The sequence below is a fragment of the Bidens hawaiensis genome, unplaced genomic scaffold (genome assembly GCF_021521415.1).
Source record: "Bidens hawaiensis isolate Kalapana, Puna unplaced genomic scaffold, B.hawaiensis_p1.1 tig00035042_1, whole genome shotgun sequence".
Lineage (NCBI taxonomy): Eukaryota > Viridiplantae > Streptophyta > Magnoliopsida > Asterales > Asteraceae > Bidens > Bidens hawaiensis.
The window spans coordinates 185282-203187 of NW_027496083.1; the positions used below are offsets into that span (position 1 = coordinate 185282).

General features: G+C 37.2%; 2 protein-coding genes across 2 annotated transcripts; one reads left to right on the forward strand and one right to left on the reverse strand.

Moving 5' to 3' along the window:
* Positions 1-8402: 8402 nt before the first annotated feature.
* Positions 8403-8900, forward strand: LOC143586894 (uncharacterized). The gene has a single exon (XM_077068343.1). It carries the CDS (start codon positions 8403-8405, stop codon positions 8898-8900), a length of 498 nt encoding a protein of 165 aa, XP_076924458.1.
* A 4094-nt stretch (positions 8901-12994) lies between these two features.
* LOC143586891 (putative inactive receptor kinase At5g58300) lies at positions 12995-15864 on the reverse strand. Its single transcript, XM_077068339.1, has 2 exons — positions 14613-15864; positions 12995-13835 (listed from the first exon to the last, which is right to left on the reverse strand). The coding sequence occupies exons 1-2, from the start codon at positions 15862-15864 to the stop codon at positions 13213-13215; spliced, it is 1875 nt and encodes a 624-aa protein (XP_076924454.1). The 3' UTR covers positions 12995-13212.
* Positions 15865-17906: the final 2042 nt, after the last annotated feature.

Genomic DNA, 17906 nt, shown 5'->3' on the forward strand with positions numbered 1-17906 from the left:
CATCCCACATCGGTTGGGAGGAGAACTAAGCCTTCTTTATAAGGAGGTGGATACCTTCCCCATCATAACGTGTTTTGGGCGCTTAATGGTAGTGGATGAGAGGAGAACTTCACAGTTAAGCGTGCTCAGGTGGAAGTGGTATCAGGATGGGTGACCTCCTAGGAAGTCTTCACCTGGGCAACCAAAAAGCAAATCCGTGAGGCGATGGTGGTACGTCCTGGCCAAATCGAACAATATTATGATGCGGCGGTAGCTGGGCTGTTATAGATGGTATCAGATCCACTCCTGTGCCGTTCGGGATGGTGGGGCAAACCTCATCAGAGACAGTGGGTCCCCGGGGGTGTTGCGAGGTACACCTTAGGCGAATCCCACATCCTGGATTGGATGGTGGGGCAAACCTCATCGAGGACGATGAGTCCAAAGGGGGGGGGGGGTGTGTTTGTAACACCCTAGGCAAATCCCACATCGGTCGTGGATAGGAGAGATCCTTGGTTCATAAGTAAATGTCCTGTCTCTTAAATCACCAACGCGTTTTGGGCTTAATGGTAATGGATGAGAGGAAAGCTCCACAGTTAAGCGTGCTCAGGTGGGAGTAGTAGCAGGATGGGTGACCTCCTGGGAAGTCTCCACCCGGGCAACCAAAAACAAATCCGTGAGCTCTTCGTGGGCAAAGCGGACTATTGGTGGTGCGAGGGGCTGGATGTTACAAATGGTTGTGACATCCCACATCGGTTGGAGGAGAACTAAGCCTTCTTTATAAGGAGGTGGATACCTTCCCCACCATAACACGTTTTGGGCGCTTAATGGTAGTGAATGAGAGGAAAACTCCACAATTAAGCGTGCTCAGATAGAAATAGTATCAGGATGGGTGATAATTCTCACTAGCATGATTATAATCTTGTTCTTAAATTTTGAAGTTGTTGGAAGTTATAAAATAACATTTATCTTACAATATTAATTTCAAAATCAAAGTGCATATCCATTTTCATCATTTATGAATAACATATATTTCTTTTAGGCCTGACTCATATTTGGTACTAGTATCGACATCAAATTTGGTATCGATTTGATACAGTTGGTATCGAATTGATACCAAGTTTTTAGTTTTTGGTGTCGGTACGGTTCGGTATAGTTTGGTATTTTTCAAATTTTGCACGAAATACCGGTACTAAATATTTTAAATTTTCGGGATGCGGATTTTCAGAATCGAACCCGATATCATTTCGAGCTCTCCACTACCCAATACTCTTTAGATGAAGACACCATACTCTTCACTCAATACGAGTAAGGTAAATATTTATGTGGTTTTAATCAAAAAGTTTCACCTAGCAAGTATTATGTAAACTTTAAAGTTGTTTCACGTTTTTGTTATTTATTTATCAAGTGCATGACACGTACCAAAAAGCCATTAAATGTTGTATTCAATTAAGCATTTTACACAACTTCAGATTTATAAACAGTTTGTTTTTTCATTTCACATTTTATCACACATTAAACCACGAATTCTAACATAGTGTATTATAACTGTTAAATTCTTACGTGGTATCCTTTTTACTTTTTGATTATATCACCTGGTATGGCTTACCTGGCTTCTACAAATCATAAACCGAACCGTATTTTTTTCAACTTACTGGATTTAGTACGGTTGGTGAGGTTCAACTGAATAAATACTTCATCAAAAGAATAATTACTCGACTGAAAAAGACTTACACTGAATACTTGAAATCTAAAAATAGTATTTTGGCCATGACTAATTCTCAATTTTCCACTCTACAAGTGTAACACTTATAATTTGTAATAATTGCTAAAACTTTATTCCAATTAAAAATGTTTAAGATTGTATGCGTGACTATGTGATGCGTCGAGGTAGGATTATTGGGTTATATTAATAAAAAATGGGGGGAGGTTTGGCGTGAAGAAAAAGCGAATGAGCAAATGGAAGAAGACCGACCCACACCACCACAAGCTTGTAATTATTAAAATATATAATGGCTTCAATTATAGACTTTTTGTTTGCTTGTCAACCAAGGGATATGTGACAATTATCTTATTAGTTATAAAATGATTTTTTTTTTTTAAATATGTTGAGAAGATCTTGTTTGATACACGTAGGAAATATTCTAGCTTTAAGGTGGTGAGTGGAATCTTTAACTTATAACCTAGTAAACTTTTGGAGAAGAATTATGCAAATATAAACTTATTTATCTTTTTAATTGGGATTCAAGTACTCGTTTATACGAGTCATTTATTTGATGTACCTGTTGTTTGGATGACGTGGGACATGAATATATAAACAGAAAAGAAGGGAAACTTTCTCATTTGTATGATGTGGTAACTTGTGAGTGGCTCAACAAATTAAATGAAAAGCGTGCGTGTAACGCAGTGGAAGAAACCAGGTACCATTCACAAGATTGTGGGACGGTAAATTGTTGGTAGTTGACAATGGTGATGTGAGATGAACGTGAGCCCATCAGTATGACCGGTGGTGTAATAGTCGATTTAGGCGACCAATTACTCGATACCTGGTATTGTGGAGGCGACTATCTTTGATTTGATCAACGTTACATGGAACCGGTCCAACTCGAACAACTCGATCAAATCGAATTACGTTGTTTTTCACCGATTTTCTTGCTTTTACTGATTTTCGCTATTTTTACCGATTTTTGTTGGTTCTCACATAGATACTTTGGAAGACGTGTAACAATATAGAGAAGATTAACATAATCAATTGTAACACTTTTAGGCAAATCCCACATTGCCCATGAACAAGAGAGATTCTTGGTTCATATGGAATCCCCAGACACTTAAATCACCAATGTAGTTCAGGATTAGTTGGCATATGGAGCATATGAAAACCGTGCAGCTAAGCTGTTCAAGTTGAAATAGTACTATGATGGGTGACCTTCTGGAAAGTCTCAATTGAGGAAACCAAAAACAAATAAGTGAGTTCATGGATGGGCCATTCATTGGAAACGAAGTGGACAATATTGGTGGTATGAGGGACCGGAGGTTATAACGATACAAAGAAGCTTAACATGATCAATTGTAACACCTTATGCAAATCTTACATCGGCCACGACAAGAGATTTTTGGTTCATAAGGAATGTCCTGCCTCTTAAATCATCAACACATTTGGGCTTAGTTAGCTATGGAGCAGATAACAACTCCATAGTTAAGTATGCTCAGGTTGGCGTAGTACCAAAATGGATGGCCTATTGGATAGTCTTCACCGGAGCAACAAAAAATAAATTCGTGAGTTCTTGGATGGGGTATCCATCGGGGGCAAAGCAGACAATCTTGATGGCGAAAGGCCAGATGTTACGAAAAGAGAATTGAACGATTACTACCTCTACAATATTAAAGAATGAATATTAATTTTTGAAATAGTATTTGGGCATGCATACTTTAAATACATATTCATATTTTAAATAATAATAAACTTATGATATTTAATATATATGCCATTTTTCAAATATTTACTTATTTATAGTTTATCAAATCCGAGTACTCCCCACCTAGATTGAGTATTCTCAACTCCTCAATCGCCTAACAACTTCTACAACCAAACCTAAACTTGTTATTTTAACATTGATATTCTTCAATAATTTTCAAGAAGTGTAAACATCCATTTTAACCACCTCTTACAAAGATCTTTGACATCACGCTCGGAGGAAAATTAGTCAGGAACATTGTCAAAGAGATCTCGCCATCAATTGCTAGTCTCCTTGTTGTGACTTACCAGCCACGATTTGAAAACCCAAATCGCCGTTAGGAGTTAGAGAAAGAGCACATTTTTAACTGGTTTTCGTGAAGGAGATTGATGGTTGTAGACGAGACAATGATGGCATTTTCGGCAAGCGGTGGCATTGGTTCGAGATGGGCCGAAAATCACAACGGCAGCGATTGTGCTTTTAACGGCCAATTCGGATAATTGGCAGACTGTTGATTCACTCGATCATCTTTATTTCATCCTCAGAAGGAAACTCACCAATAGGTGGGAATACCCGCTTACCCAACTTGAGCCCATATATCTACCTATACTAATAAAAGAAAATAATAAGGATGATTTGACAGTCCTATATTGATTCTTAACTAATTTTCCCACTCAAAATTTTAATATCCTTTTATAAGCATTTTAGAAACTTTTCATATAAATAAAGATTATAAATTCTAAAATTGAACAATTCCTAATAAAGCAAATAATGTTTATTGCAATTTACATGAGAAAAGATAAACTAAAAATGGAATTGAAATATTTAATCAATTCCAATTTTAATTTATTATATATAATAATATAATATATAATAATAATGAATGTACCAATAATAATAATAATTAATTATAATAATAACAGACTGTTGATTCACTCGATCATCTTTATTTCATCCTCAGAAGGAAACTCACCAATAGGTGGGAATACCCGCTTACCCAACTTGAGCCCATATATCTACCTATACTAATAAAAGAAAATAATAAGGATGATTTGACAGTCCTATATTGATTCTTAACTAATTTTCCCACTCAAAATTTTAATATCCTTTTATAAGCATTTTAGAAACTTTTCATATAAATAAAGATTATAAATTCTAAAATTGAACAATTCCTAATAAAGCAAATAATGTTTATTGCAATTTAGATGAGAAAAGATAAACTAAAAATGGAATTGAAATATTTAATCAATTCCAATTTTAATTTATTATATATAATAATATAATATATAATAATAATGAATGTACCAATAATAATAATAATTAATTATAATAATAACAACAACAACAACGACAATAACAATAATACTATACGATTCTTAAATTACGTTTTCATTTAAAAATTAAATCACTTTTCTTAATATCTATATTTAAAAAATCTAAATATCTATATTTTGTAACATAACAACAAAAATATACATACATACATACATATTATCTAACTTAAAAAATCTTTTCATATATAAAAACCATATTTAAATCACAAAAAAATATGAATTTAATGGGTCTGTGACACTAATAGCTGATCAACCTAATATTTATTTATTATAACAAATTCGAATTGTTTTCACGAACTCTTCTCTAATCCACCTTGTATATAAAAATATACAATTTTAATTGAGAATATTACTTTTACAATTAATCAATGTGTTCTAGATTAATTTCAAGCATATCACACCTTCAATATTTTAAGTTTTTATATCCAAGTATTTTCTTTTGATTTATTATGCAATTGCATATCAAAAATTCTAACGAAAATAAATGTTTCAGTGGACTCAATCAACTTTTTTTGTTTTCAAACTTTAACGTTACAATGGCATTGCCCATGGGTGAGCTCTTTTATTTGTAACATTTTTGCTAAATTGATAAAATGCATGCTTAACAATAAGCTCAATGCCAGAGAAAATGCATTTTGCGGTTGGGATCATTGGTTTTTTGGGGAGCTTTTAACGAAAGGTTTACTTTTGAGAGACTAACTATATCTACAGAAAATACACTTTACATTCATGTTTATGACAATTTCTTGCAAGTAATCCTTTTTACACTTCTCACTTTTGTAAATTCTAAGCTTCTTAGTATTTGTAGTATATATACTCGAATATATTTGTAATACATATTTTTTATATTATTATGTTCTTATGTTTAATATTTAGCATTTTTTTCTATTTATTTCAAATAATTCATTGTATTAATTTGCACATCGACAAATCTCGTGTAATACACGGGTTTTAAAACTAGTATATATATATATATATATATATATATATATATATATATATATATATATATATATAGGGTTAGGTTAGAATAAAAACCCACTTGAGTTGTGAAAACTCTAGAAATCCATTCTCAACCACATGTTTTTAATTAAAGATTAAATCTTGTAGTCCACAACTAAAGTTAATAAAAAATGTAAAAGTTTATTTACATTTTCTCTCTCCTGAAAACATATATAAAAATTACTAAAAAAATGTAAAAAAAAAAATAACAAAATATTTTTTTTTATGTTTTCGATGTTTTGTATTAAATGTAACAACATATATTACATGTAACAAAAAAAAAACGATGTTACATAGGGTATTCACGGGTTTTCTCAACTCAAGAGTGTTTTCAAACTATACTTCTATATATATATATATACACACACACATTCTCAAACAGGACCTGACTCAAGACCTCCATCGGATCACTTTTGTTTTTTTTAATCAATCGTCTTTTGACTCCAGTTTCATTTGAATCATTTCTATTTATATTAGATTCCTCGCAAACATATTCTTTAACTAATGAAAGACTTACAAACTTTTATAACGCTATTTTATAAAAGATCTTAAATCATACATTTTATTTTATAACTAGTAAAAGGTAACATTTCTCAATATCAAATCATAAAATGCATGCAGCTAGACAAGCGCTATAGCGAAAAGGGGCAGCTGATTCAGACCGTGCAAAGTCGAAATCGCATACTGCCTTGCAACCGGCTCGAGCCTCATGTACATGGTTTTAAACAAAAAGGCTACACACGGGCATTGCATTTGTTAACTGACTCGCCTACGTTGCTGTCAACAAACTTTAGGACTTCAATAGGGATTCATGGAACTTATTATATGGAGGGCCCACAACGGTTTTTAGAGTACCCTTCCGGTTCAAGTTGTTTCTCATGAAACCAAAGAACTGGATGAGCTACCAGTTGTACAAATTAAAGATTTTTTATCCTATTTTCTTCACTCTCAATCTTGTGTACCAAATCAGTTCACAACTTATCATAGTAGCCTTGTTATGAATCAAGTAAATATCTTTCAACATCATGTACCAAATCAGTTGACAACATATATTGACCGTAACCAAGGATTCCTAATTGGAACCCGACAACGGTGGGGGACAATCGTCATAAGCTCATATATATGATCATCATAGTCGTTATCAACCAAACCAAGTCATAAAGGCCGTTATCAACCAAACCTCATTGAAACTCATGTCTCCAGACTAAAATTAAAATCTAAATTAAATAACCTTCAAACGTATAAGAAATGAATCATCATACCAATGACCACCCACAACCGCCTCCTAGGGAGTGAATCGCAGCGTGCGAGGTGATCGCCACAGAGGCGTAGCAGGGTGAAGAGACTGTGGTGGGGGATACAAAGAGAGTCTGTTTGTGAGATAGAAAGAGAGAGAAGGTGAATGTTATAAAACAACGCATATACGTGTAAGCGGGAGAACCATAAATTCATGAATAGTGAAAAATGAAAGTGTAGATAAAGATGGTTTTTGATATATATATATATATATATATATATATATATAGTGGAGATTTCAATTAAGAACCCTTTTGAGTTTTAAGAACTTGAAAGAACTCAGTGTAACGATTTTTTTTTTCGAATTTTTTTTACACATACGTAATATATGTAAATTACATACACATAAAAAAATTACAGAATTTTCTATGCACCAAGTCGACTTTTTACACATGTGTAACGGACGTAAAAGTTAGTGTAACCACTTACATATTTATTCTCTCTCCTATTTTGACTTTTTTGCCAGATTTAATCTCAACCACATATTCCAATCCATTTAATTAAATGTGTGGCCTATAATTGAGTTCTTAAGTTCTTAAAACTCAACATAGTTCTCAAAATATCCCTCCCCTATATATATATATATATATATATATATATATAATTATTTTGGTTTTATAAAGTAATAAAAATCTTAAATAGGTTTTTTTTGCATTTTTTTATTAATTTTTCATTTTGAGATTAGATTTAATTTATCTTACAAACTGTAGTTTTACAGAGACTGTATTAAAATATTTTAAGACCAATTCATATGACCTTTTCATTATCGTATACCATTTAAAGATTGTTGATTTTGAGTTTTGTTACTATTAGAGATGATATTGAGAAGATATTCTACATAACTAGAGAAGATATTTTGTAATTGATATAGTTTGATATTGTTTAATGGCATGAGGATCATTGTCTTAAATTAGAATTGTACGATCATTATATACAGGTTGGTAAATCAATGAGAAGGCAGGGGAATTATTCCAATTCTATCATGGTATCATACCACTAAAACCCTAGCGCCATCCACCTCCTTCTTCGGCCTCTTCCACCTCTTTCGATCCTACAACCTGTGTTTTACAGCATACTCTTTCATGGCTGCAATACACCCCGCTCTAACAGTTAATAACATCCGCAACTTCATCCCGCTCATACTAGATCTTGAAACCGGTCAATATACCTCATGGGTCGAACTCTTTACAATCCATTGTACGGTTTATGAGGTACTTGACCATATTCTTCCAACTACTGCCCCATCTTCCTCATCTACCGCAGACAAAGAAAAACAACACGATGCATCGTCAACTACTGTTCTTGCCTCTTGGGATAGGCTGGACGCCGTGGTAAAGCAATGGATCTATGGCACAATCTACTGATGAATGCTATTAAACCAAAAGCCACCGCAAAAGAAACATGGGACGCCATTGCCCATATTTTCCAAGACAATCAAGCATCTCGAGCTATGGCGTTGAAAACCTGTTTCACCAACATTAAACTGGAATCTTTTTCCAGCATCTCAGCCTATTGCCAAGAACTAAAGGTACTATCTGACCAGTTAGCTAATGTCGAATCACCAATCTCCAATGCCAATTTGGTCCTACAGTTGGTGACCGGTCTCACAAACACAGAATACGACGCTATTGGTATGTTCATCAATCAAACGGTTCTGTTGCCCACATTCTCACAAGCTAGATCAAGACTCACACAAGAAGAAACCAGGCGAGCAAGCTACAATCCTAACCCCATTACGGGTACGGCCCTACACACTAGCCTAACCAACTCGCCTCGTGATACATCTGGTCGCGGCTCATCTGGGTCAACAACTGAAAACCGTGGTTGGGTCCTTTGATTCTTCTCAACGGGGTCGAGGTCGGGGTCGTGGTTCTCGGGGACAAGGTCGTGGTCGATCTCGGGGACGGGGTTTCCCTGGTCATAACACTACCCCGGGTCAACCAGCTCAGGGTGCGTTCTATCCCACTTACACCAACCAATGGGGGCTTAATACTCCCTACAATAACATGCATATACCACCCTCTCCTCACCCTGCCACACCCATATACTACAACCGTCCCCCTGCTACTGCTACTCCTGGACATAACTCACAAGCAGGCCTGCTCGGCCCAGCACCTCAAGCCCATTTTGGCCAAACCCACCATAACAACCCACCACAACAGTTTGCTTCACAACAATACATTCTTACCAATCTTGAACAAGCTTTTCAAACCATGACCTTAAACCCCGATCTGCAATGGAACCTTGACTCCGGTGCAACGAATCACATGACCAACACGACAGGTACTTTATCAAAAATTTTCAATAATTGCATTTCGAATAATATTGTCGTGGGAAACGGGTTCCAAATCCCTATCCTAGGGGCTGGCTATACCAAACTCAATACCACCTTCAAACCTTTACATATCAACAACATCCTTTATGCACCTAATCATATTAAAAATTTACTTTCAGTTCGTCGTCTTACTATTGACAATATGTTTTCTATTGAATTTGACCCATTTGGTTTTCTTGTGAAGGACTACCTAACGCGGATCCCTATCCTCCGCAGCAATAGTACTGGCGACCTCTACCCACTCACACTCTCTTCCGACACCAAGTTCACAAGTCCAACAACCTTTGCTGCTCTCTTTCAGGATCTCTGGCACAAGAGACTAGGGCATTCTGGAATTTCACTATTGCAACATTTGAATAAACATAAATTTATTTCTAGTACTAGACCTCTTGTTAAACGTATTTGTCAATCGTGTGTTTTTGGTAAACATGTTAAGTTACCATTTTATGATTTCTTATCTAGTACTTATCTTCCTTTTGATATATTGCATAGTGATTTATGGACATCTCCTGTGCTTAGCACCGGTGGCCACCGATATTACATATTATTCCTTGATGACTTAACGAACTACTTATGGACCTTTCCCCTCACTAATAAATCACAAGTTTTCTCCATTTTTCTCAATTTCCATAAGTTCATACTCACCCAATTTAACAGCCATATTAAAACGTTTCAATGTGATAATTGCACCGAATACAATAATAAAGCGTTTCACAACTTTTGTGCTCAACACGGTATGTCCTTTCGTTTCTCTTGCCCCCACAGCTCATCTCAAAATGGTAAAGCGGAACGCAAAATTTGCTCTATCAACAACATCATTCGCACACTCCTCACCCACGCTTCTGTTCCCGCTAAATCTCTGGCATCACGCACTCCAACTCGCAACTTATCTTATCAACATCCTCCCTAGAAAAACTAAACAAAACCATACCCCCACCTCGCTTCTATACCACACACAACCACTTTACTCTCATCTCCGCACCTTTGGGTGCCTTTGCTACCCCCTCCTCCCGTCCACCTCCATCAACAAACTCCAAAACCGCTCCTCCCCTTGTGTATTTCTAGGCTATCCTTCTAACCATCGAGGATATAAATGTTATGATCTATCCACCCGTAAAATTATTATATCCCTACATGTCATATTCAATGAAACCATCTTCCCCTTTGCTACCATGCAAACCCCCCCTCCCTCCTACGATTTTCTCCACTCAAATATTTCGTCCGAGACATCCTCGGTGTTTTGGACATCTCCAGATCCACCTCCTATTCCCGATTCTCCCACTCAAACACCGCCTACCCATACCTCACCCGGTACGGCCCAACATCCCTCACCTGATGCCTCGGCCCACTCAATATCCCCACACCTCACGGCCCAAACCCCATCTAATCTATCAGATACTCCTACACTCTCCTCACCGTCTTCTACTCCACCTCGCACCGTCACACCCAACACCACCCCAGACCCCGACTCCCCTCCCACACCCACCTCTCCACCTTCGGTCACGACACCCCACACCTCCTCACCACCCCCTCCGGCCCGGTCCATGACTGCCCGTAGCATGGCCGGTATTTCTAAGCCTAAACCTATTTTTAACCTCCACACTTACGCAACCCTTGAACCCCTTCCACGCAACCCAACCGATGCCTTAGCCAACCCTATTTGGACCCATGCCATGACAGATGAATTCAATGCACTTATCGAAAATGATACATGGGAGTTGGTACCCCGTCAACCGAATATGAATGTTATTCGGTGTATGTGGATATTCAAACATAAAACAAAGTCGGATGGTACGCTTGAAAGGTATAAGGCTCGCCTTGTGTGTGATGGCAGGTCCCAGCAAGTAGGTGTTGATTATGATGAGACTTTTAGCCCGATTGTCAAACCGGCTACCATACGCCTTGTGTTATCCATCGCCCTAGCTCAAGGGTGGGACATTCGTCAGTTGGACGTTAAGAATGCATTCTTACATGGGAATTTGTCTGAAACTGTCTTCATGCATCAGCCTATGGGGTTTAAAAATCCTCACCTACCTCACCATGTTTGTAGGTTAAAGAAATCCTTATATGGTATAAAGCAGGCACCCTGGGCTTGGTATCGACGGTTCACGGATTATGTCAACACCTTGGGATTTCGACATAGTTCATGTGATCACTCGTTATTTATTTACACGCGTGGTCAGGACACGGCTTACCTTCTACTATACGTGGACGACATCATCCTCACGTCTTCGTCAGCAACACTGAAAGACAGTATTTTATCCCATCTCTCCGGTGAGTTTGCAATGAAGGATCTTGGACCGTTAAGTTATTTCTTGGGTCTTTCGGTATCTAGAGATCCAAATGGCTTGTTTCTTTTCCAGTCAACTTATGCCATGGATATCCTTCAACGAGCTAACATGGCGCAATGTAATCCCGCACACACTCCCGTTAACACTACGGGCAAACTTAGTGTCGATGCAGGCGAGCCTCTTACAGATCCGACACTGTACCGGCGGTTAGCGGGTGCGTTACAATACCTGACCTTTACGCGACTCGATATCTCCTATGCCGTACAACAGATTTGCATGCATATGCATGCACCACGTACCGCTCATCTGAATGCGCTTCGAAGGATTTTACGTTATGTAAAGGGTACCATTTCTAAAGGTCTTTACATGCATCGGAGTCATATTTCTACATTGGTTTCTTATATCGATGCCGACTAGGCAGGCTGCCCGGACACTCGCTGATCTACCTCCGGCTATTGTGTTTATCTCGGTGACAACCTCATTTCTTGGTCCTCGAAAAGACAGTCTACTATTTCGAGATCCAGTGCCGAAGCAGAGTATCGTGGGGTTGCTAACGTCGTGGCTGAATTGTGTTGGATTCGTAACCTTCTACTTGAGTTAGGGCGTCCCCTAACTCGGGCGTCATTGGTTTATTGTGATAATGTCAGTGCGATCTATCTTTCGGGTAACCCGGTTCAACACCAACGTACCAAGCATATTGAGATTGATATTCACTTTGTTCGAGAAAAGGTTCATCGAGGTCACATTCGGGTTTTACATGTGCCATCACGACATCAATTCGCTGACATCTTCACCAAAGGATTACCACGTGCATTGTTTGAAGATTTTAGAGCCAGTCTAAGCATCCGTGATCCTCCCGCTTAGACTGCGGGGGTATATTAGAGATGATATTGAGAAGATATTCTACATAACTAGAGAAGATATTTTGTATGACAAATTGATATAGTTTGATATTGTTTAATGGCATGTGGATCATTGCCTTAAATTAGAATTGTATGATCATTATATACAGGTTGGTAAATCAATGAGAAGGCAGGGGAATTATTCCAATTCTATGAGTTACTATATGATTCATTCTACTTGATCTCGAATTTGTCCAGATCGATATTTCGAAGTTGATCATTTTATATAAAACCTTTCAAGCACATCAGTCGAACTACAATTTCAACTCTAAGATTAATGTTTTGCTTGCATCTGTACGCTCCGCCGTTGGAAGAGTTGTTTATGAACATATGTATCATACAATATGATATGATCAAATAGTTTGTGCTTCTAGAAATCATCCCATGCAAATATAATGCCATATAATATGGATCTTGGAAAGCAAAAACAATGTCAATGTGGATATAAATGTCATCGTTAGGCTATATCTAAGCAACTTTAATCACTACAAATAATCCTAAAGCATACCAAATCAAACAAATTCAATCTTTCTCAAAAGTAGATGAATTTACACATTAAATGTAAAACCTAGTAATCAAATAACTTTTTGTTTCTTCACAAACTTACACTTTCAATTTCAATCAAGGTGTCTGCACATGTGATTTGTTATCATCAGAAGAAGGCCGATTCTCTGAGTCAGACGCCCGCACCTCTTCTATCATTCTAACAACTTCATCCATTGCGGGTCGCATATCCGGGACACGCGCCACACAAGCCATCCCGATCTGCAACATCTGCACCATCTCCTCTTCAATATTCTGAATCTTCATCAGTTCGACATCAAACACCTCCGCGGTCCACTCTTCACGGACCACCGACTGGACCCACCTCGGGAGGTCAACCATGTCTTCTCTGCCCGGTGATTGAATCGGTTGTTTCCCCGTTAGCATTTCAAGGAGGAGTACACCGAAGCTGTAGACGTCTGATTTATGGGTGTGTTTTCGGGTTTCGAGGACTTCCGGGGCTCGGTACCCGACAGCTTGACGGGAGGAAGCAGGTGGTAAGTTCATCAGTGGGGCCAGCCCGATGTCTGAGATGCATCCGGTTGTGTCTTGTGTGATTAAAACATTTGAGGATTTGATGTTTCCGTGAGTGAATTTTGGGCCTCCAACTGAGTGGATATGGGCTATGCCTCTCGCTGCTCCCAAGGCAATTTTGACTCTGGTTTCCCAGTCAACCCCGGTTCGTTCTGAGCCCCTGCTTCCTGCAATTTCATTGGAGTTCACTTATAACTCAAAAACAATGGGCAGGTCATGCGGGTTGGATTACAAGCTGAAACGGGCTCATTTTGGTATGGGCTGAGTCCAGTTGGGTTGGACCTAGAAGTATAAACGAGACAAGCCAAGCCCAAGCTCAACTTACGAAAGAGAGAGGTCAGCTCGGGATTGGCTCGTTGGTTATTTATCAATTAATTTATTAACATTTATAATTATTATAAATATACATTTACAAATTATAACTTTTCTATGTAGCATTATATATATTTTTTGTTATTATATCATAACTTTGTATACAATAAGAATTATTATACATATATATTTACTTCATTAAATAAAAACTATATAAATAATAGACTCATTTAGGCTCGCAAGCCAGCTTGAGCTCGATAGTGATGCCCGGGCTCGGCTCGTTTATTAAACAAGCTTATTTTTAGGCTCGAGCTCGGTTAAGCTCGGCTCGATTCAAGCTTTGAGCGAGCCGATCTCAAATAGCCCACGAGCGGTTTGGCTCGTTTGCACCCCACTTGGACCCACAAAAACACTACTATAATAATCTAAATCTTTGACAAAATGGTTTACAAGGTTGTATGTATTAAAAACAGACTTTGGGTGAGTTTCAAACTTGTTCAACTCATTTGACTTGATCCTTTATACCTTATAATTTTTATTTGACTCATTTGAGAAAAAAGACACAGACCAAATCAGCCCGTTCATGTAAACAAATCAAAATTAACGGTTCTAATGATGTCGCAAGAGCATACCGTGAAGGAGGGTCAATAAGCTACCGGCTGAAATATAATCATAAACAAGAAGTTTCTCATCCTTTGAATAATAATACGCACGAAGCGGCACAACATTTTGATGCTGTCCGACTCGCCCAACAATCTCCATTTGTTGTTCAAACTCTTTCTTCCCAACTACTACTTCTTTCAACCGTTTAACAACCACAGTTGTTGATTCCTCAAGAACAGCTTTATATGCAGTCCCGAAACTACCTTTTCCAAGCACCTCAGCAGAAGCCCGTAGCAAGTCCTCAAGATCAAAGTTATAAGAACTCCCTTCAAAGAAAACCAGCTTGTTTTTTTCGGGCTCTTGAACCCCACTACCAAACTCTTCTCTTGGCTTTTCACCCCTCCCAGTAGAAGTTTTCGGCTTTGTCACCCGACGCGGGTCGCTGCTCATTTTCTTCACGCAGCAGCAAATAATAATAATAAGTGGCACGAGCAGTAAAATACCGCCTCCAACTGCAATCGCGATGATGGCCCATAAGGGGAATTTCTTTTCGGAGCTATGTGTTTCCGGGCCAACGGGTGGGGATGGAAAGGGAGGTAGTGAACACGGGTTCAAAGGTAGCCCACATGAAAAAGAGTTCCCGAGAAATGATGAGCTGGGGAATGTTTGGAGGGAAGATGGAATCGACCCATTGAGATGATTGTAGCTTATGTTTAAATTTTTAAGGCCCGAGAACGTAACATTTGGAATGGGCCCAGATAGGGAGTTATTTTGGAGGTTCAATCCAGTTAGCTGAGTTAAGTTCTGAATTGAATATGGGATGTTACCGGTGAAAGAGTTAAATGAGAGATCCAAAATAATCAACCGGGGAGGAAAGGAGGCTGGAATGTGACTAGTGAAGTTATTTCTTTGAAGGAACAGATAATGGAGCGAAGGGAGAGAGAGAAGATCAGATGGCAAAATTCCATTAAGGCGGTTTGATCTAAGGCTTAGAACTTGCAATGCATCCAGTTTTCCAAGTGTATTGGGCGGTATTGGGCCCTTAAGCCCAACTGCAGGAAGTCGAAGGGAAAATATGCGGGTCCCATCAGAAGTGCAGTTGACTCCTACCCAAGAAGTACAGATGGCAGTAGCATTACTCCAGTTGAGCTTTCGACCATGTGGTACAGCATTCTCAAATGCAAGGAGAGCTTGTTTATCCGAGTCCAAGTCAGCATAAGCAAGAGGAAGAAGGAAAACTATGAAGACTAATTTGGCCAGTTGACCAGAGTTAAGTTCCATTATGCAACTGACCTGCTTTAAGACGATATGAACAGAATTATCAGAAAAACAATACATAACATTATGCAAAATAAAGCGACAATATGAAGCAATTTACTCGATATATGGACAAAACGGTGCCAGATATCCTGGTGTCTTGCAAATAAAGAAGTCATAAAAATCAGGATAAACTGGTAAGGCAGTTGACAAATACAAGAAAATGAAACTATTATCTTATTGAAGTTGACTTCCCAAAGCATCTATTGCTCCATAAAGAAGTTTAAATTTGGACCAGAAAAGAAATTAGAAAGAAGGAAGCATAAAAGGTATAAAGGGGAAACTCACTTAAATATATTTGTTTTACAGAGAAGTCAGTGATGTTGTTAACCAGGTAACATAATTTCATACATTGGCAAAATGAAGAAACCAATATTGCAGGAAAGAAATCAGGAAACAGAGTCAGCAGCACACATCCTGGGTGTAAAACCCATATCAGCTGGCCAAAAGCATAGGCATAAGATTAAACAACTATAATTGTCTTTACTCTTTAGATTTCCTATAGTAGGTTGGTTGCCTCTGAACAACAATTTACCTAATAATAACTTACAAAGCTCTTGAATAATAAAAATATAAAACCGAAGTTTGAGCTACCAAATCACAGCAGCATTATCCTTGGATATTATAAAATTAACCTAAATTCCAAAACACACGCACAAACAGATTATTGTAATCTAGCATAATCAATTCACAAACTACGTACAGATAAATAAAACTAACTCTTGGCGGAACGAAATCCAAGTCACGGATACTAAATTGCAATTAAAATTAAACGAAAACGCAATGCACCTTACAATCGCGTTTAGGTTGGAAAATCGGCAATTTTCCGGTCAGAAAACTGCAACAGATCTGAATTCAGCAGAACATTTAATATCTCTCAAGTAGGAACTCACCAGCAGCAGCATTTAATTAATTATACACGCAGTTGAGCTGAGCTGAGCTGAGCTGAGCTGGATCAGTAGAGGAAGATAGTTGCCTTTGCTTTAGAGAGGGGTATTTATGTCAATAATTAATTCATACATGAGGAGACGTGTGTGTTTTACTTACTGCTTCTCATTATGACCAGGGACCACCGTGTCAGTCGGTATACTTCACTGGTGGGTGGTGAGTATGGACCAGGATGCAAAACAACCGACCCGAGGTTAGCTTATTTCGCACTTTACTCGTTTATTATTTTATGATTAATTTTTCTATATTTATAGTCATTTTATATTATTTTAATTATAATTTCATCTATAACATAATATATATTATTTAATACTTTTATCATAACTATATATTAATTAATAACTACTAAATATATAGGGTTAGCTATTCTACAAAAGTGAACAAAAATAAAAGTGTGAGAAGCTATAATTAATTGGCATATGTCAATTTGGGACCGAAGAGTAAAGGACATAAAAGTAGTAGTCTATATTTTCTCTCTTAAAATGCAAGTCACATGTCAATTTTCTCATCATTTTAAAATTTCTATAACTTTTTTATATGATGTATTTTTTTTTCTAATAACAAACGTTTTTTTGTTTTTAATATGAATATGAATTTGTTGTACAAAAATTATAAAAAAAAAAATTACGTCATTGTGTGTTTTTGTTTGTCATTGTGTTTCTTTTCGTAATTTTTTTTTTGTCATTTTGTTTTTCAAATCATCATTATGTTTTTTTTTTAATATTAATAACATTGTTGTATAATAATATGTAAATAAAATGATAAATTACAACAAACTATCCATTACATAAAACACAATGATGAATACATATTACACAATAACTTAAAATATAAAACACAATGATGAATACATATAACACAATGACCTGAAATGTAAAACACAATGGTGAATGCATGTAACACAATGACATGAAACGTAAAAACACAATGGTAAATACAAATAACACAACGACTTGAAAAGTAAAACACAATTGAAACTACATAATACACAACGACATGAACATAATACTCTTTTTCTCAAATTAAATAGAAGCCACTTATCAATCCCGAACAAAAGA